Raw genomic sequence first — 23180 nt, 5'->3', positions numbered from 1 at the left:
GACTGGGTGATTATTCAAAAATGAATTACACATCAAAAGATTTTTGAAAAAAGAAGCTCATGTTAATTTGTGCTAGCTTGTTTTTTTTAAAAAAAAACCTACATTTTTTTGCAATTGTTCATATCAAACTGCATGCATACATCTTTAAAAATGCAAACAATTACATGCAGTTCGTTTTTCTTCTAGTGGATTATGTCAGTCTCTCATTCAACAAAGATAAGACATTGAGTCAGGTAAGACAAATAATGATCATTTTCATCATGGCTTGGTCTACTTTGTTCTGTATAGAAGTTGATCCAGAAACACCACACAGAGGATTGAGCACAATATCCATAAAAATCCAATTTTACTAATTGATAACCATGCAGAGTCAACAGCTTTGCTGCTACTGCTACGGAAATTTCAATTGCCATTGTTCATTGGAGAGAAGGTTTGATGCTATGTGGAGAAGAAAGAAAAAAAGAGAGGAAGGGAGGGAGGGAGGGAGGGAGGGAGGGAGGAAGGAAGGAAGGAAGGAAGGAAGGAAGGAAGGAAGGAAGGAAGGAAGGAAGGAAGGAAAAAAGAAAAAAGAAGGAAGAAAACATTAGACAATGAGGAAAAATAAAGGTTTATTAGCATGTAGATGAATAACATTTTTCAGGACTGAAGAGCCTAGGCTATTTACTAGATTATAAATTAAGTTATGAGATGTTAGCAAGAATACTCAGACCAGAAGTGATGGAAAAATGAAAGTTCCATCAAATCTCAAACAAGTTGAACATATTGGACAGTGAACATATTGAACAGTGGACCAAATAGAGGTGAAGTGAAGAAAGCACACGTGCTCAAAAGTTTATACTTGCATTAAAATATCAACTGTATTCCCAATATTATTAGCCCTCATTGGCTAATAATGTATAATTATTCATGCATAATTCTAATCTAAAGACATTGTTTGCCAATCAGAAATTGTTCACACAACTAGAAAATCTCCAATATAGCAGAATATAATATGTGCATTCTCAGAGAAGGATACTTGGTCCTTTGTGAATTCAATTTTGTTTTTTTTAACCTACTTGCTAGAGTCAACTATATGATTGTTTTATTTGTGCTTTATATATACAGGTAATTTCCAACTGGAAATCCCATCAGCCTTGCTAGTTTTTGTACCTGCAGTTGCAGGATGAACAGAGAGAGGAATAATTTTAATACAAAATTAATACAGGATCCCAGTGCATTTCAGAAGCGCATTCTGATTGGAAGCTTGAACTCTTGGCTTTCATCCCTTTCCTTTTGATTTGTTTTAATATGATGAACAGATTCTTTGGCAGCACATTTAAGTCAAGAATATAATATATTTCTAGATATATAAACAGTTTAATATCTTGCTCTTTATGTTTACCTTTCTCATGCTTTTACAGGAATCCACCTGCTTCTATAGTAACGATTCATTTACAAAATGGCACAGTTGCTTACCACATAAACCACTAGCCGAAAAGCATATTTCTAGACGGGTAATTTCTTTTGTGGTTGATTATGAGCAGAATACTGGTATAGCTCTATTATCTCAAAAGGTATAGTATTAAAAATGGTACTTTTTCAATTATCAATCCATTTATGTATACTTTGTTACTATTGAGACCTTCTCTTCTCTTCTCTTCTGTATTTTTAAAAACTGTGTTTAATAACCCAATTATTTGATGAAGATATTCCAATTATGCAATGTATAGAGAACAACAATGGAATAACAGATTTGAAGCAACCCGGGACTTTACTTTTCCTTTGTCCTTGGGTGCTTATAAAACTGCCTCAATTTGCTTCTTACCTCAGTGCTTATATTTGATGGTTCAGTGACTTAAATTTATTTCTCTTTAAATATATTTTTGAAAAATAAGTTGGATATCTTTATGCTTTTTGCCATTTTCATCCTTATGTTACTGGTATACATGCTGAAGCTTTTCTTTCAAACTATCGGTATTATGATTTTTTAAATAAATGTTTCAATAAGATTTTCGGATTTTTTTTTATTTGGAAGGAAAGACAAAAAGAAACAGTCACCACTGCTCTTAGCATGGTAAAGAGAGTAGTTGAACACTGGCTTCTCTTGAAGCATTTCACCCACAAGGAGATTTTAAAATATGTATTTGTTCACAGTCTGTTCTACGAGAAGCGATATGCTAGAATATTTAAACTGCCTCCTGGTAGACCTCAAGCCTTTAATGAGGCCTAAGTGGTTTGTTTTACACTCTCAGACCAGAAGCCTGCTACTACATGCAGAATTCCCAAGTTCTTATTGGCACCTATTGCCATAACAAGGTTTAAGCTATCCTAATATTGGAACAATGTCAAGAGGAAGTCCTTTTATTTTATCTAACATCTATTTTTGTTTTGTTTTATTTCAATCTCTTTGTTATATGTGTGTAAATGTTAATTGGCTGTTCTTTATGGTGGTTTTGTTGCTTTTATTATTTGAGCTTGCTTTGATATGTTGTTATAGTGCTAAGGCTAATTTGCTGGACATTGACTGTAAATAAATAAATAAGTAAATATATAAATACATTTATAAAAATGTATAAATAGCAGGAGCCAATTAATCAACAAGGTTTTCTCAAGGAACCTGAACCAAAGTTATTTCATTTCACTGAGCCCTTCAAACTGGTATTGTAGCCTGTTACACCAAGGTAGTTTTCATGGTCTGGAGCATCTTACGAGTTTATAGGTTTCAAAGTTGCTACGATCTTTAATTAGTCTTAAATAATAATCAGCAGAGGGTTGAGTTCTTGGTGTTCTCTGAACTTGCTTTTATTCCTACAGAGAAGCAAAAACTCAGAAACTACTAAGAACACAGCTATTCAATCCTGAATAATATCTATTCCCCTGTATGGGGATCATTACATCTTTAGATGTATGGCTAACCTGGGCATGCTCACATCCACTATAAAGACTACCAGGATTTTACCCTTTATCACTTCCTGAAGAACAAATAACTGTCCAGTTTTATTATCATTCTTTGATATTTTCTCATTATAAACTTGTGCCTTTACAGTTTTTATAATAAGTCTCCTGGGAATAACATCTTTAAAAATAAGCACCTGTTAAAAATATTTTCATATGGATCAAAAAAGTGCCTTATGTGTCTTATCAGCAAAGAAAAATTATTGTGTTGTCCCTTACAATAGAACAGTTTTATATCCAGATTCTTCTGTAGAATGAATTTCCCCACTCTACAAAGAGAAAATTAAAAATAACAGGCAGTTGTCCTTTCCTGCTCCTTTTCTCTCAAAATTCCTGGATAATAGGACCATTCTTTAGGAAATTGAATTCTGTTATGTAGGTAGAGCAGTTTCTGTAGTATTTGAGGAAGATTTGAAAGAGACCCACAAGCCGTCTTTTGGATATTGGCATGTTTTTTCACAAGAACACCAAACAAATTTTTCCAGGTCAATGTCAGTCTTGAGCAGCTAACTACTGTAACACAGATCCTTAGGAACCTATGAGGCAAAGGAATTTAAAAAAATAATAAATAGTGTAATTGTCTGCCATTAGGGTATACTATGTTTTCACATTCATTGATTCATTGAATTCCTGCTAGAATTAGAAGAAATGATTCTGATGAATTCTTACATTTATAGAGGTGGAAGGATGTTTTCCTCATCAAAAGACAGGAAAGTATGTATATTGCAATTTGGTCTCCATACCACAGCTGAGCTGGAAGAAAGGTTTCCACTCAATTTTGCTTATTCTCTTACTCTCTTTGTCTCTCTCTCTCTATGCAACCCTCACCCCAATTCTTCTAGCTTTCTGGGTACTAAGAAAAATGCTAGTTTCTTATAATGGCCTCATAAGCTCAGATGAATGCTGTTCCACTGGCAAATTTACTTGCTAAGTTACATGTAGTTAGTTTATTCTGTGCCCTTGCTAAGGTAAAAAGATTGGTATTTTTTTTTCTTTTCTTCCTAGGACAAAAAACTTGTATCTGTACACAAGTTAACAGATGGTGCATTGAATAAAAAAACCAAATTTCCTACTTTCACATTTCCAAGTGATTCGTTTGTGCCAACTGGATTTTTGTTTCATCCAGGAAGTCATTTTTTGTATGTGTATGGAAACCAGGTGTGTAAAATGGAAGAGATATGAAACTAAAAATTAGAATTCCATAATGATATTATTTGTAGTATTTTATTTTGTTATGGATTAAGTCCTTCAAACTATCTTCGGCTATTCTTTGAACTGTTGCTTTTGGGGGGAGGGGGCTGTAAGTATATGTGAAGAGTTATGTAACAGAAAACAAAGAGTGATTACATCCTGGTACCATCTGAAACCTTGGGACATTTATAAACTCAGTTATTCTTCTATAGCTGACACAAATAAAAATTTAAAAGAAATTTTAAAAGAAGTTGCAAAATTTATTTTCAAGATCGTGTAGTGGGATACTTTTCAACTATGTGTAGAACTATTAGTGTAGAATACATGTTTCTTCAAAACCAATGAAGAAATACTGTTGGTATTCTTATGATTCAATTTGATGCAGATGTCTGATTTAGTTATTTTTAGTGGAGATTTGATAGTGTGAATACTGTGGATTGAACTGTTATGTTAAAATGATTGTAATATATTTTATGTATGTCTTTCTTAAATAATTTTCTGAATCCAATAGTAATTCTCATCAGATCTACTATTTGTTTCCATCAGATATCATTTAGTTGGCAACCTTCAAAGCCATCTTATTAATTATCCCAAATGTAATCATAGATAGTTTCCTGGGGAAAGAATTCAATTGACTTCAAAATAATTAATCTGAATCCATCTGAGTCCTTAGTACATTTCAAAACTTTGTGTCTAAAGGTTGAATCATGGCAACTGGACCAAACTTTGTTAATTTGAAATGTTTCATTGCTCATCCAAGCAACTTCATCAGTCAGAACAAAATTAGTTAGGCAAAGTCAGAGAGTCATTGGAATGTATCAGCTCTTGCTAAATCAACTTCAGGGGTTTCTTTCCAAAATGTCAATGAAGACTCTATCATCCAGGCCAAAGTTGTCTAACTTTGGCCTGGCTGATTGAGCCTTCATTAACATATTTCAAAACTTCCTTAAATCAACACTCTACTCATCCTTTTGTTGAATATTTTAGAAAACCCAAAACCCAAAAAGTCTTAATTTTTTTCTAAAGCAATAACATTAAAAAATAATCCAAATAACAATTATGAAATGAGGCGTTGTCAAAAGAAAGAAAAACAATCAGGTCCCAGCATTGGTACAAAATTTGGCTACAGTTCTGGAAACTTCTCAAAATCAGGTCGTTTAGTTGGAATTGCCATATGACAGCAATTTGAATAGTTTGTAGAAACATAAAATCATAGGGCTAAAAGGGCCCAGGGACAAATGGCTGTCCAAACTTTTCTTAAAAACCTTCAATGATGGAGCATCTACAAGTTGAAACTCCCTCTGATAAGATTTAACCCAGTTGCTCCTTGTTCTGCTCTCAGATGCTATGGAGATAGTCTCTTCTCTGTGACAATTCTTCAAGTGTTCGAAGATTGCTATCATGTCTCCGCTCAATCTTATCTTAGCTAAGCTAAACATATGTAGTTCCTTTAGCCATAGGATTTTAGCCTCCAAATTCCTTATTATCCTTGTTACACTTTTCTGCACTCTTCCTAGGACCTCAGCATCTTTTTTGTATCATGGTTACCAAAACTGGATGCAGTATTCCAAATGTGACCTCACTAATGCAGTACAGGTAGTCCTTGACTTACAACCATAATTGAACCCAAAATTTCTGTTGCCAAGTGAAACATTTGTTAAGTGAGTTTTGCCCCATTTTACAACCTTACTTGTCACATTTAGGTAAGAAAAACCAAATGCACAGTACAGTATTGGTGGTACCTTGCTCAATAGTAGTAACTGTGAGAGGGATCTCGGAGTCCTAGTGGACAATCACTTAGATAAGAGCCAGCAGTGTGCTGCAGCTACCAGAAAAGCTAACACAGTGCTAGGCTGCATTAACAGAGGGATAGAATCAAGATTACATGAAGTGTTCATACCACTTTACAATGCCTTGGTAAGGCCACACTTGGAATACTGCATCCAGTTTTGGCTGCCACAATGTAAAAAAGATGTTGAGACTCTAGAAAGAGTACAGAGAAGAGCAACAAAGTTGATTAGGGGACTAGAGCAATGGTGGGATTCAAATATGTGAACAACCAGTTCTCTGTGTGGATGCCACTTCCAGAAGTCCATTCTGGGACTGGCCAACAAAAAATTAGCTACCAGTTGTGCCAAAGTGGTGCAAACTGGCTGAATCCTACCACTGGACTAGAGGCTCAAATACATGAAGAATGGTTGCTGGGATTGGATATGTCTAGTTTAATGAAGAGAAGGAGGAGGGGTGACATGACAGCATGTTCCAATATCTCAGGAGGAGGGAGAAGAGGGAGTCAAGCTATTCTCCAAAGCACCTGAAGGCAAGATGAGAAGCAATGGATGGAAATTAATCAAAGAGAGAAACAACCTAGAATTAAGGAGAAATTTCTTGACAATTAGAACAATTAATCAGTGGAACAACTTGCCTCCAGAAGCTGTGAATGCTCCAACACTGGAAGTTTTTAAAAAGAGATTGGACACCCATTTGTCTGAAATGGTATAGGGTTTCCTGCCTGAGCAGGGGGTTGGACTAGAAGACCTCCAAGGTCCCTTCCAACTTTATTATTATTATTATTATTATTGTTGTTGTTGTTAAGTGAATCATTGCAATTGTTAAGTTAGTAAATTGGTTAAGTAAATCTAGTTTACCCATTGACTTTTCTTGTTGGAAGGTTATCAATGATCCCAAGGCAATGCAACTCTCATAAATATGAGTCAGTTGCCAAGCATCTGAATTTTGATCACATGACCACGGAGATGCTTCAATGGTCATAAGTTTGGAAAATGGTCATAAGTCATAAGACTGTTGTAACTTCAAACGGTCACTAATTGAACTGTTGTAAGTCGAAGACTACCTATATAGGGTGGTACTATCACTTCCCATGATTTTGATACTATCCCTCTGTTGATGCAGACTAGGATTGCATTGGCTTTTTGGCAGCTGTAGCATGCTGCTGATTCATGCTTAAGTAGTGATCCACCAGGATACCTAGATCCTGCTCACAGTTACAACTGTGGAGCCAGGTACCTCCTACTCTATACCTATGCATTTGGGTTTTCCTACCTAAGTGCAGGACCTTACTTTTCTCACCACTGACCTGCACCTTGTTAGATAGAGCCCAATACTCAGGTCTTTCAAGATTCTTCTGAGTCTGTCTTCCAAAGTGTTTGCAATTGTACCACCACCACTCCCAGCTTGGTGTTGTATACAAATCTGATGAATTCCCCTTCACTCCCCTCATGTAGATCATTTATGAAGACATGGAAGAACACCAGGCCCAAGACAGAATCTTGAGGCACCCGACTGCATGCTTCCCTCCACATAAATGTAGCTCTATTGAGAATCACACTCTTGAGTGGTTTAGTCAGCCAACTGCAAATCCATCTGGTGATGGTACTGTCTATTCCACATTGTCTTACCAAGAAGTAGGCTGTGGTCTATTTTCTCAAATGCTTTACTGAAATACACAGCATTTCTCTGATCCACTAATTTAGTCACTTTATCAAAGAAGGCAATAAGCTTTGTCTGGCATGAAATCCATGCTGGGTTCCAATAATCACCTTCTTCCTTTCTAGAGCAGTGGTTCTCAACCTTTTTAATGCCGCAACCCCCAACCAGTCGTAAGTTGAGGACTACTCAACCGGTCGTAAGTCGAGGACTACTCAACTGGTGCAGCACCGTTTGCAGAATGGGACTTTTGGCGGGCTCAGCAGGACAGAGATAGCCTGGACAATTCCTATTGGCTTTTGAAGGCCAATAGAATTAGACTCTATTCAAGAGAGTCTATTCTATTGGCTTTCAAAAGCCAATAGAATAAAAGGGAGTAGCACAGCTAAGGAAAAGGGAAAAAAATGGCGGACTGCGTTGTTTGGCGACCCCCGTGAAATGGTCGTTCGACCCCAAATGGGGTCCCGACCCACAGGTTGAGAACCACTGTTCTAGAGGCTCACAAATCCACTGCTTGATTATCTTTTTCCAGTATTTTCTTAAGTATTGATGTCAAGCTAAATGGTCTGTAGTTTCCTGGATCCAATTTTTTTACCCTTTTTGATGATTGAAACCACATCAGCATTTTCCAGACTTCTGGCTCCAGGATCTCTGGAAGATTTCATTCAGTGGTTCCAAGATCACATCTGCTAGGTCCTTCACTAACCAGGGATGTAAACCACCTGGTCCCAGATATTTGAACTCATCCAAAGCAAATAGGTGCTCTCTTATTAATTGCTTGCCTATTTCGACCTGCATTCTAGTTCTGTCTTTCACACAGTGCTGTTTTTGATAGGTTGGGCTAGATTTTCCTTTCGTATAAAGACAAAAAGAATGCAAAGAAGGAATTAAGGAAGCTCTCTTTCTCCCTCCTGACTGTCACCTTCTTACCATCTTCTTCTATTAGTGGACCGACCATTTTCTTGACTTTCTTCTTACCCTTACATATTGTTTTTTTTTGGGGGGGGGGCATTTGTTCCAAGTCTTAGTTCATTCTGACTGTTAGCCTTCCTGATTCCTTCTTTATGAATTCAGGCTATTTGCTGGTTTTCTGCTCTAGTTATAGGCCCCTCTTTCCATTTTTTTTATTTGTCCTTTTTATCTCTCAGCTTGTCAGAGACTCTTTGTACAACCGTGCTGGTCTCTTGTTTTTCTTTCTCTGTGGTATTGTTTTGTTTGTGTCTTTATTATCTTGTTAAATATATTTGCTTGGTTATTGTCCGCAGGCAAGAGGACCATACATTTATCTTTAGATCACATTCTAAATTACATTCAATAATTCTACTTTGAACTTGTTTGTCTGCATTCATGATCTTAGAGCTTTATTGTGAAACAAAACTTTTTGAAGGAACTTGTAATCTTATATTTATCCTTTTTGATAATATATGGTAAAATAAATCTAAAAGTGCTTTTAAGTCAAGTGAACTCCTGGTGACTAAATTGGACCCAACCTTATCCATTTCTTTATGTATGGAAACAGTGCCATCTTCTGGGACATTTTTTTCCTTTCTTAGTTTAACTAAAAGGTCCTAATTTCTGAGTTCCTCCAACCACACCTTCCTTCTGAGCTCCAACAAAGTAATTAAAAAGTTTAAGTCATTGTGATCTTAAAGTATATTCAATTTTGTCTTTTTTTAGATGTGGGGTTCTTTTGATGGAGGCAACACATTTATACCTTTGATTATACTGCTTAATGAGACTATTATACGCGCAGATTCATGTGTTTACACTCAGGGAATTGTATTTGTTACAGACAAGGCAAATATTTATTACACTAAAGCAGGTAAGAAATTCTTTTAAAATTAAAATTACTCTTGAATTGTGAAGCTTTCAACATATGACCTGATGCAAATTGTTGCCTTTCCCCATTGGCATATAGAACAATAAAACATCAAATATTGAAATATCAAGAATAGCAAATAAAAAGGTTAGAATGTATTTATTGTAAGTAGAAATAACTGTATTAGTCTGTTAAGATGAAACACTTGGTAGTCTTAAAAATAAGAAGCTTTTAATGAGCTTAAGTTCTCTCAAGACCAGCTGAACAGATGTGTACATAAAATATTATTTGATAGCTAGAAAATAGCGTAAATTAGTGCAGCTGTGATGATGTGTGAGATAGGGCCAAAAGATCATAAAACACAAGATGTGACATTTCTAAGGAAAATTTATGCACTTATATCATCATCTTAGAGAATCAGAATCAGAATTAGGCCTGATATTTCTGGGAGTCACTCACCTGATCTCTTTGTGTACCAGACACATAAATTATTGTATTAATATTTTTCTTTCTTTCTCTCAAACTTTAATTGTTGAGTAAAGTAAGTAGGCTCCTTTAAGCTGAGCTTGATCTCTGGTGATTTCATGAAGACAATCTTGCAGTTTTCTTGTCAACGCCATAGAAATAGTTTGACAATGATTTTCTCCAGTCTTTTTTTTTTTTTTACTTACAATCTAGCTTATAACTTTAGTACAGCATGGTCAGATGAGCTCCTATTCAATCTGCTTAGCTTTTGAGAATCAGTATAAGTTGGATAGATGCTGTCATCAAACTGGGCATCTAGCCAATAAAAATCTTCCTATTTGAATACATCCCCTCCATGTGGATATCCCCTTGTCATGGGGGAAGGGCTTGTGTATTCTATTAAGGTTGAGTGCTATGCTGGAGGTATCCACCAGAAAATTTAGCACAAGGATCACCCAAGCCAGATAGGTATCAACTGAGGAGCCAGACTAAGAATACCCACAACCCATTAACCATGATGAGACAACAGAAAAAGAATCCCATACTGGATTGGTCATTGCCAGGGTTAACAAAGACCATGCAGCTGCTATCCCTGGGCAGCTGTCCAAAAATGAGTTACAGGATTGGAAAAAGACCTGGCAACAGAAACAAAAATTATGTTGGTATCTGCTATTTTGTTTCCCCTTCTCTAAATATTATAGCAACTTTCAAAGGAGGGGATTAGAGTCAGAATTACTGATTTTCATTAGGATCAGAGTTGAAAAGGGGGTCCTTATTGGCTGGAATAGAAGAAACTCAGTGCAATCTTCTATATAGGCTCTTGAATATTTTTCATTCACTAATATTTTATGCAGTTTCTACTCAAAGACAAAGGACCAGGATCCAAAGACAAAAGACATAGGACCAGTCAAAACTGCAGTTTATAAAATGCATAGAATCACTCCAAAATGAAGCCATCAGTACTGCCAATCTCCATTTCTGCACAGGAAGCACTTTATACATGTAGATTTGTCCACTGATGTATTTTTTAAAGAAACTATTTGTCATGCTTGACTCACTACTAACACACACACACACACACAAGCAGACAACAAAACAGGGAGGGGGGTAGATTTGGAATGCAAGGGAGGGACCTGTGGAATGCAAGAGCTGATTGTTGCTGACAATGACCTGGTGCCCAAGGCTGAAAGATGGAGAAGTGCCAAGGCCTCAGATCATTTCCCAAAAAAATTGACTGTGATTGATTGATAGACAATGAACAGTGGGTGGCCCAAGGGAGAAAAGGGGAGTTTAACTACACTATTTCACCTGCAAAAACCTCAGAACTGGCTTCTCTTCTTCTGTATCTCTGTGCAATTATCAGTGAAGTTATACTCTTGGTAAAATAATGTCCCAGTAGTTTCTTTTAATGCATATGCCAATGGGATGGTTGATACTATTGCTTTAACTGACATGGATCTGTGGAGTAAAACATTTACATTCACTTCTTTCTAAATCAAATTTCTTGTTTCCTGATTACATAGAGCACACTTGGTTTGATTAGAAGAAATGTTCTTTTTGAATATCTGCTGAAAATACTTCTGTGTGAAGTCATAAAGTTTATGATAGTAAGATGGGGTACACACACATTTTTTTTCTGTGTAGGAATAGTTGCATATACCTGGCTTATAACAATGCCACTTGGTGTTTTCGACATGTACTTTGATCACCTGGGAATTTTGAGTCATATAAGTTTTAATAGCACATCTGAAGATGGTTTGTCAGTTTCTGTGATGGATATGAACTCTTTAATGCAGGTTTGACATTTATCATTTATTTGGTATACTACTGAAGATGATTTATAAAATGTTAGGGTTATGTAAAGCTTATTCAATTTGATTGTATGAAGTGCATATTTACTTATAACTGTGATTCCTTGAAAACACATAGCCTAAATACACTGAAATTATTTCCAACTAGATACTAAATGTACTTAAAATATGATTTGACTAATTTATTGTACGAACAGCAGATAAGCCAAAGTTATGACAAAACTTGTTTAAAGAATTAGAGATTTCTTAGAAATTAGTGAGAGTTTTAGAAATTGTTCACTTTTATTGAATCATATCCATTTTTAAGTATTTTCAGTAACTATTAGATTTATAGTTGAGTCCTGTAACACACCCTGCCAACAAAAGTGCGTATAGTCAAGGCCATGGTTTTCCCAGTTGCAATGTATGGATGTGGAAGTTGGACCATAAGAAAGGCTGAGCAACAAATTGAGGCCTTTGAACTATGGTGCTGGAGAAGACTCCTGTGAGTCCCTTGGACTGCAAAGCATTCAAACCGGCCAGTCCTAGAAGAGATCAACCCCGACTGCTCATTAGAAGGCCAGATCCTGAAGTTGAAACTCAAATACTTTGGCCACTTAGTGAGAAGGAAGGACTTACTGGAGAAGGGCCTAATGCTGTGAAAGATTGAGGGCAATAGAAGAATGGGACGATAGAGAATGAGGTGACTGGATGGAGTCACTGAAGCAGTAGGCGTGAACTAAAATGGACTCCAGAAGATGGTAGAGGACAGGAAGACCTGGAGGAACGTTGTCTATGGGTTGTGATGGTCGGATACAACTTCGCAATTAACAACAACCTGTAACACATAGTAAAATTTTAAGATCTAAATTCCCCTAGAATTCTTCGTACATCTGGATATGAAATATTAATGTCACTTTAGAACAGTGTTTCTCAACCTTGGCAACTTTACAATGTGTGGACTTCAACTCCCAAAATTCTCCAGCTAGCAATACTAGCTGGAGAATTCTGGGAGTTGAAGTCCACACTTCGTAAAGTTGCCAAGGTTGAGAAACACTGCTTTAGAAGGACTCTAGAATGGTCATAACCTTCAAGGATTCCATCTGTACATGTAGTTCTTGACTTACAACCAAGTCTAATATGATTTATATGTTATAAATCCACACTAGCTCCCATTAAATCTTTAGAATGCCTGTCTAAATGCTCATATACAATACATGCTGTGATATCAATATATTTTTTGAGATGCAGGCTCCACAAAAATTTACAGTATCTCAAGAGCCATCACACTCTATATAAGTATCATTGAAGTAGCAGTTTTATTTATTTTATTTTATTTATTTTCCTTTCTAATAATTCCAAGTGTGGAATTTGCTTTGCTGTTGGAGAGTAGCTTGACATTTTGATCTGTTAACCAAGGATTTAATATTTATTTTTTGATTTTACTATCAGCTCTGGATTACTGCATATATGAAATCAGAGATTTATGGATGAGCATGCATCACTTTACATTTGCTTACATAACATTTCCATCACTGAACTTTTTGCAATTCATCTTTTATTTTATTGATTTGAGCAATTTGAAAGCATCAGAAAACTTGGTTATCTTGCTCCTCATTCCTAAATCTAAGTCATTTTAATACTGTGGGTGGGCAACCCTTTTGCTGCAAGTAAAAATACATGACTAGTGTCAGAGCAGGATTCTCTTCCATTGATTAAAGGACTAGGTGAACATTTGGGATTTTTCTGTTTTGTAGCTACTGATGATGACAGGAATGCTTTCTATCACCTTTGGCTGGTTCATGAGCCATAACCAAGAGCCCTATGTAAAACAAGGTGATTTTGTCACAGCTGTTCATGTTTATATGAGATGGTCAGGCCCCTGATATCAGCTATATAGATTGTGCCAATATTAAATCTATTGAACAAATGGATACAACAAAATAGCTTTTACTGTGTTGGTTAAATGGTATCTGCATGGCAAAACAAGTAGAGACAGAGTCAAGGATCAATTGGTTGTGAATAAATAGGAATAGAATATGGACTGAATATAAGAATGAGTGGTCAATATGCTGCCTAGAGACATGAATATACAGTACAATTTTTGTGTGTGTATACTATGCCATATTGTTGACCAAGAGCAGTTTAGATTTTTCCCCTAAAATAGTTAAAAATTGTACATCTAAAAAGAAACCAAATAATTACTTCTTCACTTTGTTTCAGGAGACTGACTTAGGATTTGATGGTCCTTTATCTCCACATTATGTTACTGAAGAACAAATGCTATTTTTTCACCACGGGCCACCAAATACTATACCAACATTCTCCAACTTACAAAGTGGAAAACGCATAGACTATGAGTAAATACCAACAGCATATACTTTAAGAACCATCTGTTAAAAATAAATTATTTGGGTTTTTTTAATTATTTGTATTATTAATTTAAAAATAAATAGCACTCATTCTTAAAATACAGATTTAAGGAAAAGAACCTGTAATATATCTGGCAAGTGTTAACAGACCTGGCACAAAGAAGAGATTGGACCACCATTTGTCTAAAATGGTATAGGGTTTCCTGCCTGAGCAAGGGGTTGGACTAGATGACATCCAAGGTCCCGTCCAACTTTATTATTATTATTATTATTATTATTTAATTAATTAATTTAAAAATGAAATCACATTTGTCAGCTTCTGAAATTAAATTATTCCAGTAATGCAGAAGTGAGACTACACATGACCCCCTTAACATTTCTTTTTGATTAGAGTATAGAGGCCTGGTTTGTACATTATGGTAAGGTATAATATGATTTATTTGATTTTGGTTCAGCATGTTATATGAACCCAGCCACTGTGGTTTGAGTACCATACATAGTTGAAGGGTCAGCACAACAGTAGTACTTTTTTACAGGCTGCTGAAGGTCCAGAAAGGGCAGGGTTGATATTTTCAGCTATTCTTGAGGGTGGGAGGGACTTCTCTATGTTAGCTCTTATTTTGAAAGGAAGACAATGAAATACTGTGCCACTTAAAATGCTCAAGTGTCATTAGATTTCAGAGGCATGATCCTCAGGGGCTTTTGAGTCTCAAAATGTAAAACAAAAGCCATAGATTTTACATCCCTTAATGCTAGGTGCGAATATCTGTGGCTTAAAAAATTATTTAAAAAATCTAATTCAGAACCCAGTTTTGAAGATTATATTTTAGCATTTTACATTGCCACTACTGTTGGGTCTTGGTAATGTTTAACAGAAATGTGCATGTACTTAAGGTGACCAACTGTCCTCCTTTAGGGAGGACAATCCTCCTTTTGTAGGTTCTGTCCTCCCTCGAAAAGTGTCCTCCTACATGTCCTCCTTTTCGATATTTGAAGACTAATCTGCAGAGCTTTTTTTTCTCATAGAACGCTTAGAACGGCATTCCAGCACCTTTTTTGGGATGGGTTTTTTCAACTTTTGCATAAGCTGTGCTACTCCCGCTATTGGCTTTCAAAAGCCAATAGGAATTGCTGCTGAGCACGCCAAAACATCCAGCTGGCAAACTTTGCACATGCAAGTTGTCTGTATTATTGTTGCAATGAATAAAATGTTTCTTTTATTTATAATATTTTTTTCTTCAATTTATTTGTGTCCTCCTTTTCATTGTAAAAAAGTTGGTCACCTTAATGTACCACCTTAATGTATTGATTTGGGGGAGGGGGCTTAATAAAGATGTCAACTTAAATCTTTTAGGTTTTAGCCATTTGGATTTATGATTTTAGAGTTTTTCCCCCCACTTTTCTTGTTAATAGTGTGAGACACCAACAGTTTTTTTTTTTTCATTTCTGTGACAAAGTGTTCTGGTGTGGGGAGTTGAAAAAAGATTAAAACTAAACTCTGGGTAGATACAATGTTGGAAAACTTCAAAACAACTGAGGATTAGGGATTTGCTATCAACTACAGAAAGTATTCTAGTAAGAGTAGATTAATTATTTCTATTGCAATTATGTAACCAATATACAGTAAGTCTTTGGCTCTGATTTAAGCTGCAGAGAAAGATCATAATTTCTGTAAATACTGGAAAATGGAAGCCAAAACTAGTCAGGAAAATGGTTGTTTACCTAGGATCTTTATGTCAGAGTCCGTTTAGATGGCTTTTGTGGTAAGTTAAAGTCTGTTGACTGTAAATACAATGTCTATTATCTTTCAGGAATGATCAGATATAGTTGAGAAATTCCAACCATCCTTGGTTCTCCTGTTAGTATGAATAAGTTAGTACGAATAAGGAGGAGACCAGAATATAAGATAAGGTTTATAAGAGCTCACATGATTGAAGAAATGGTTATCAATGTAAAGAAAGACACACATATGCTAATATGCTATTTGATGAGGGTCTATTCCTTGGAATAGTTTGGTCTATTCCAAACTATTCCAAGTTTGGCAACCATTCCAAATAGTGCTTAATGCTGAAAACCTTTCCATTTCAAAACATAACGAGTCTCCTATAAAACAATAATATTTTCTCTGAGTCAGCTTCTCCATATCCAAATGTTGCAGATTAATGGAAGTTATTGATAGGTTTTGCAAGAAATTTCAGTACTTATAGAGTTATAATTAAATATAAAAGTTCAATTATTATATTAATGTTACTTAAACAAATTCATGGAGTGTTTTCAAATCTATCCAAAATATGGAGTTTGACCTATATATTAGAACACTGCTGCTTAATAAAAAAAATCCTGGAATAATGTCAAGGCAATTACCCATAAAATGGAAGAGAACACTGATGGCCACAATGTGCTTAATATGATGACTTTGAAAAGAAAAGATATTATGACCCCTAATAAATCCTTAATAAGGTCATCATCTGAACAGCTTATAGAGGAAACTTTAAGTCAAACTCTTTCAGACAATTTTCTGAGGAAGAGCTAGTTGATATTCTTTGGGGGCTGGAAGATTTAAAAATAACCGTGTTAGAGTTTCATACTGACATAGTTCTTTCCAAGTTCTACCTACCTCTAATAGCCAAGATATAACCTCCATCAATTCTTAAAACTTATTGATAAAATGTTACCTTGTGATGAGTCAATGACAAATAATTTCAAACTTATCTTCCTCTTCCTCAAGCTTTGTCCCTTATCTTATGCACAGTAGAATTCAGGAGGAAAAAACAAGTCCAAACAAATCCTATGAGAGTATAGCAGCAGTGAAAAGTATGGAGATGCCCTTAAAACTGACATCATGCTGAACTCCACAAAACCCCAGTTAACAGAGGATGAGTTTGTTTATCATGGAGCTTGTTCCAAAGTTTTTAATCTGAATATTAAAGATCAAGTGCTCCCTCTTATACTACAGAGAATCAAGGATTGGTTATTTCCCCCAATGGGAACCCCTTAGAAGACAGGTGTTAGCAGCAGAAACTGTCACGTGCTAACCCAAAGCAGAAAGCAGGATCAGACCTACAGGGCTTCTGAGAGAAGAATGACATATGACAAGCTATAATTGTGGTACATATAAAATGCAATGGGACAAACTTATCAAGATAATAATATTTACTTTTTTAAGGCCTTAATTGTGGTACATATAAAATGCAATGGGACAAACCTATCAAGATAATAATATTTACTTTTTTTAAGGCCAGGAGGATCAGGTGTAATTAACACAGTCTTCACACGTATGAATCCTGCAGGAGTTGTATCATCTGTTCTGGTAGATGTTCTGGAAAATTTTCCTGTTGAATCTATAACTGACAGCCCTTGTACAGCAAATACTTTAACCATTCTACCTCCTAAACCTAACTCTACTTCATATCAGCTTCAACTTGCTACTGCAGGTATGTCAATTGTTTGATAATGAAGAACTTTTGGTTCTGAATTTGCTTATATTTCTCTTAAGTGCCAGCATTTTCCAAATTCTGAACAAGTATACTTTTTAATGCATTAAGTGTAGTACTGTGGTATCTGAAATCCTATAAGAATAAGAAAAAAATTGTTATGCTTATAATGTTAAAAGCCATAATTTTTTGTTATACAAAATGAATGATTTTAGCTGGATAACATTGGTCAAATTCCAACTTAACAAATCTCTTGAAAACATTCTAAAATTCCAAATTATGATTTCTCACACCCACATTCAATGTCTCCTCAACATGATCAGGGGTCCTAATCCTGCAAATTCTCTCAGGTGTTTATTTTGCTGAGACTTTTAAGCTATCAGAGCTGACATTTCCCAGGACCCAGGGAAAAATGGCAAGCAATAAATGGCAGATCTTCAGGATCAATTTCCTATTCTCAACCCCTGCTTTAGGTAGGAGCTGGTTCTTGATTTGTTCTTTTTTCCTGTGATTCCATGTTCTGCAGTTTAGTTGATTTTCTCACAAAGAGGCTTCTCCACTCTATTCCCATGCCCATACATTCCCTCTTGTGTATCAAATTGCATGGTTGCAGGTTCTGCATTGCACTCTGCTCTCTCACAGCTCCTTCCTGAGGACACGAGACCAGAATTAGACCATCATTAGCACTTCAGAAGTAGGATGGGGATGGCTGATCAAGGGAAGTGGTGAGGGCATAATCTTTACAACCATCTTCTGGGCTACTCGTTGCTCAGCCATTTCAGCCAACGGGATCCAAAAGTTCATTTGGCAGGGATAGTTCTGTTTAGTTTACATCTAGACTGCCTCCAGCAGTCTCCAGTCAAAAAGAGCCTCACTGCAACCATCACTTCTCCTGTGAAAAGTATCTGGTATATTTGTCCACATTCCTGTGCACACTATGACTAATGTCTGTCTCCTGATCAATGTATAGGTGACACAACTGAACAAAGAACCCCAACTGGCTCCTCAGAAGTGTGCTTTTCCTCTCTACCATTTCTTTACATTGTGTTCTCTCCCAAGGGATTATCAGCTAGCATTTATTCTCCAAAGAATATTCTCCAAAGCACCAGAAGGCAGGACAAGAAACAATGGTTGGAAACTGATCAAAGAAAGAAGCAACTTGGAATTAAGGAGAAACTTCCTAACAATGACGACAATTAACCAGTGGAACAGCTTGCCTCCAGAAATCGTGGGCGCTCTGCCACTGGATGTTTTTAAGAAGAGACGAGACAGTCACTTGTCTGAAATAGTATAGGTTCTCCTGCTCGAGCAGTGGGCTGGACTAGAAGACCTCCAAGGTCCCTTCCAGCTCTATTCTATTCTATTCTATTCTATTCTATTCTATTCTATTCTATTCTATTCTATTCTATTCTATTCTATTCTATTCTATTCTATTCTATTCTATTCGATGAGAGCAGGACACCCCCTCCTCACCCCAAAGAGAAAATACCTTGGCAAATACAGGAAGAACCCAATACAAATTAGTCTGACTCAGCGGCAAAATAAACAAATACTTAACACACATTGGCTACAAAGTATCAAGTCTAAACCACAGGAATGCAGAACCCACTAGCAGCAATTAAGATTGACAGGATTAAAATAGAAAGGTACATAATAATAAAATAAATCACACAGGATCCCTCCTGGGGCAAAGATTTTCCTAGACAGAATTGATAAAGAAATTACCATTTTAAACTCACAAATCAGAAATGACAATTTTGAAAACCATGAAAGGGTATAAGAACTCACGTTTGGGGACCATTCTGTCTAGCTAGCTGGGGATTTGTGCTGAATTGTCACTCAACTTTAATCTTCATGATTAAATCTCTCTTTCCAGTAGCTGGCTTCACGTTCTATTTGTTCTCCTCTGCGCCGCCTGTGAGAATCCTGGCTGGAATAGTCTGAACAGGGGAGTTCCTCCCAACATGTTCTGTTCTATTCTATTCTATTCTGTTCTGTTCTGTTCACCTCCTCCTGGCTGCTCAGTTGTCTGCCTCCTTCAAACACACATCAGCCTTTGTTTTATTCATATATCTTTGTATTTCTGAGTCTGAAAAATTGATTTTTGTTAAATTACAACTTTAGTTCCAGTGGCTATAGTCCTTTTTAGACCACATTTTTTAGATAAAGAAAACATGGTTTCTCGAACTTCAGAATGAGGCACGGATGCCATGCTAATAATGCTAATATCATCTTTATTAAAAGGCTAATAATGAAGCCCCAAAATTCCAGGTAATATTGTCTCTTGGAGTACATTTGTCAATTTGGGCTACCATTTGGGCAATTTGGGCTATAGTTTGTTGTGAGCTATCCTCACTAGTTCATTAGTTACTTTGCATAGGATTACCTATTCAATTGAACTAATGTTTGTTTGTTTATTTATTTATGTCCTGCCATTTTTATTTTTACAAATAACTCGGGGCGGTGAACATATCCAAAACAACTTATCATGCACTCTAAAGTTTCTACAGTATATCTTTACCTTACCAGTGCTGCTGAAACAGCACAGTGGTTAAGAACTTCATTTAGCATATTATCAATTTGAAGGGCTTTCCCCTGGTTTTCCCCCCACATATTTACCATTTTCTGAGTCACCTGAGGCAGAAGGTTTTCATTCTTAGCTCCCAGAAAGCCTGTAGGGTTATTGTTGTTTTTTTGGTTTCCTCATTCTAAAGAAGAATGGCAGGCTGAATTAATCTGAGTGGACTACCATACATGGCTGGTAGACAGTGGTTAAAATTTGTCATTTATTGTTAACTAAGGTATAAAATCTAAGATTCCTTATATTAAGTGAAACTGGCATAGGTCAAGTAACTAGTTTTGAATAAATTCACCTTATTCATTATAATGTCAACTCATTTTAAATGACAGTTGTACTACTATGTGTGTGATTTTTTTTTTTTAGGTACTAATGTATTTAAGGCATCTGATGTTGAAAAGACAGTGGTGATTCCAGGCACTAGCAGTTTCTTTATCACTAAGGTGTTGGATGATCTTAACGCTTTAGGAACTATCACTTTGCCTGAAAAAATGCTTCTAAACTACTCTTTTCCACCTGATGAATGGTTTCTGTATGACTTTGGTACAACAAATGGTAGAAAATGGAAAATTGTAGTTGACACATGTAGATATGTAATACAACAGTTTGATGATCTACCACTCCATGCCATTAAATACCTGGATCTTGGACAAAAATTGCATTTTTCATTCAGAGTAACTCCAGTTAATACTGGTAAGACCATTGGAATTATATATGTGTCTCTCTCTTTTTTTAACTCTCAATGTATTATAAGCATGTATACAATAGATTTTTAAAATATGAAAATATTAATTTGTTAAATGTATGTCTTTAGTAACAGTGCAAATATTCATGAGTAGGCAATTTGACCCCATGAATATATACAGCTCTGCCTTTTATATCTTTAAAATGTTCAAAATAGGAATATCAGGACTCTGAAATGCTTAATTCATATATCTGCTTTTCAATTTGTAGAAAAGTCTGAAAAATTTCAACTACAACCTTCTGAAGGAAAATTTCTTAGCTGGTGATTGACACCACAGTGGGAAAAAAAATGCTATCCTTCCCTAATTAATCATTAATTGCCTTTCAAGCTCTTATCATTTTAATGTAAGATTATTGTAATAAAATTATTAGCATAGGTAACTAGAATCAATAGGATTTAAATAAGGTAATATTGGCAGTCCTTATTCAGTGACCACAATTGGGACAAGCAACTAGGTTGTTAAGCAAAATGGTTGCTAACTAAAGCTGTGATTGTGCTTGTGATCTTACTTCAGCTTTCCTTCGTTTTACAGGCCTGTGAAGGTCATAAATGTAAAATGTAAAAGTCATAAATGTAAAATTGTAAAATGTTCATCATTGTAATTGTGAACAATTGCTAAATAAGGCACTCACTAAACGAAGACTACCTATAGCACTTAAAAGATTTAATGAAAAAGATGGGCTGGCATTGTAGCTCCATAGACAACATTAAACCCTCACCTAGCTATGTTAAATTTCTGTGAAGCACAGTTCATCTATCCAATCCTTTCAGTTTAATGACATAGGAACAGGCAGTCTTATTTTTTATGGTATGGTATTTTTTAAACAGTAAGAGAATACAGAATAAGAAAGCTGTAAGGGACCTCGGAGATTTTCTAGCCCAGACATGTCAAACTCACGACATCACGTGAGCTGCGCAATGTATCAGGATGGTTTTCCCATTGCCAGCAATGGGGTGGGCGTGGCTTCCGGATGATGTGTCCGACCCACGGGCTGGCAGTTTGACACCCCTGTTCTAGCCCAACCCCCAACTCAAGCAAGAGACCTATACCATTTTGGACAAATGGCTGTCCAATCTCTTCTTTAAAATCTCTAGTGATGGAGCACCCACCACTTTTAAAGGCAAGCTGTTCCACTGGTTAATTGTTTCACTGTCAGGAAATTTCTCCTTAGTTCTAGGATGGTTCTCCCTTGATTAGTTTCTATCCACTGCTTCTTGTCCTGTCTTCTAGTGCTTTGGAAAACAAGCTTGGGAAATTTTGAAAAATCAGAATATAAAAGCCCAGTCTAGCACAATTCCAGTGAAGAAGAAAAATAACAGCTCTCAAAAGAAACCAGCATGCTTGCACAAAGAACTTTCTGAAAAATCGATAGACAAAAAGGACAAGAATAAATAGTGGAAAGAGGGGCACATAACTAAGGCAGAATATTAGCAAATAGTCCAGGCCTGCAAAGATGAAATCAGGAAAGCTAAGGCTCAAAATGAACTAAGGCTTGCGACAAAAGTAAAAAAAATGATAAAGAAAAGCTTCTTTAAACATGTAAAAGACATGAAAAAAGTCAAGGAAATGATTGGTCCATTAATGGGAGAAAATAGCAAGAAGGTGACAAGCAACAGGGAAAAAGCAGATCTGCTTAATTCATCTTTTGCATCTGTCTTTACACAAAGGAAAAACAGTCCAACCTATCAAAAACAATATTATAAAAAAACAGATTAGGAATACACGTTAAAATAGGCAAGCAAACGGTAAGAGAGCATCTGTCCACCCTAGACAAGTTCAAATCACCAGGATCAGATGGATTATACTCCAAGGTTCTGAAAGAACTGGCAGTTGTGATCTCAGAACCAATGAACTATATTTTTCAAAGATCCTGGAGCACCGGGGAAGTATCAGAGGACTGGAAAAGAGCTGATATAATTCCATCTTTAAAAAAAGAGGGGGGAATGGACTCAGAAACCACAGACCTATCAGCCTTACATCAATACCTGGGAAGATTCTGGAAAAGATAGTTAAGCAACAAATCTGCAAACACCTAGAGGCAAACAAAATCATAACCAAAAGTCAAGATAAGTTTGTCAACAACAGATCATGCTAGACAAATCTTAGTGCATTTTTGATAAAGCAACAAAATCAGTGGACAAAACAACATGCTGTAGATATAGTTTTCTTGGATTTCAGTAAGGCATTTGATAAAATAGACCACAACCTACTATTTGATAAGGTAGAAAAATGTGGATTAGACAGCATCACCACCAGATGGATTCATAGCTGGCTGACTGGCCGTACTCAGTGTGTGGTCCTCAATGGAACCGCATCTATTTGGAGGGAAGTGTGTAGTAGGGTGCCCCAGGGCTCTGTTCTGGGCCCAGTGCTCTTCAACATCTTCGTCAATGATTTAGATGAG

At 36.1% G+C, this 23180-nt stretch overlaps 1 protein-coding gene across 2 annotated transcripts in view; it reads left to right on the top strand.

The window, feature by feature from the left end:
• CATSPERB (cation channel sperm associated auxiliary subunit beta) overlaps nucleotides 1-23180 on the top strand; it is a 72847-nt gene that overhangs the window by 28184 nt on the left and 21483 nt on the right. For both annotated transcript variants that reach the window (XM_039346955.1, XM_039346954.1), the window contains 8 exons: nucleotides 187-233; nucleotides 1401-1553; nucleotides 3940-4092; nucleotides 9250-9394; nucleotides 11501-11652; nucleotides 13870-14006; nucleotides 17256-17452; nucleotides 20397-20723. In XM_039346955.1, the coding sequence (XP_039202889.1) occupies nucleotides 187-233; nucleotides 1401-1553; nucleotides 3940-4092; nucleotides 9250-9394; nucleotides 11501-11652; nucleotides 13870-14006; nucleotides 17256-17452; nucleotides 20397-20723 (1311 nt within the window). The remainder of the gene's footprint in view (nucleotides 1-186; nucleotides 234-1400; nucleotides 1554-3939; nucleotides 4093-9249; nucleotides 9395-11500; nucleotides 11653-13869; nucleotides 14007-17255; nucleotides 17453-20396; nucleotides 20724-23180) is intronic.

This window comes from Crotalus tigris, unplaced genomic scaffold (genome assembly GCF_016545835.1).
Source record: "Crotalus tigris isolate CLP2741 ecotype Arizona unplaced genomic scaffold, ASM1654583v1 scf7180000018040.1558517, whole genome shotgun sequence".
NCBI classification, from domain to species: Eukaryota; Metazoa; Chordata; class Lepidosauria; order Squamata; family Viperidae; genus Crotalus; species Crotalus tigris.
This window is presented reverse-complemented; position numbering and strand designations above follow the sequence as displayed.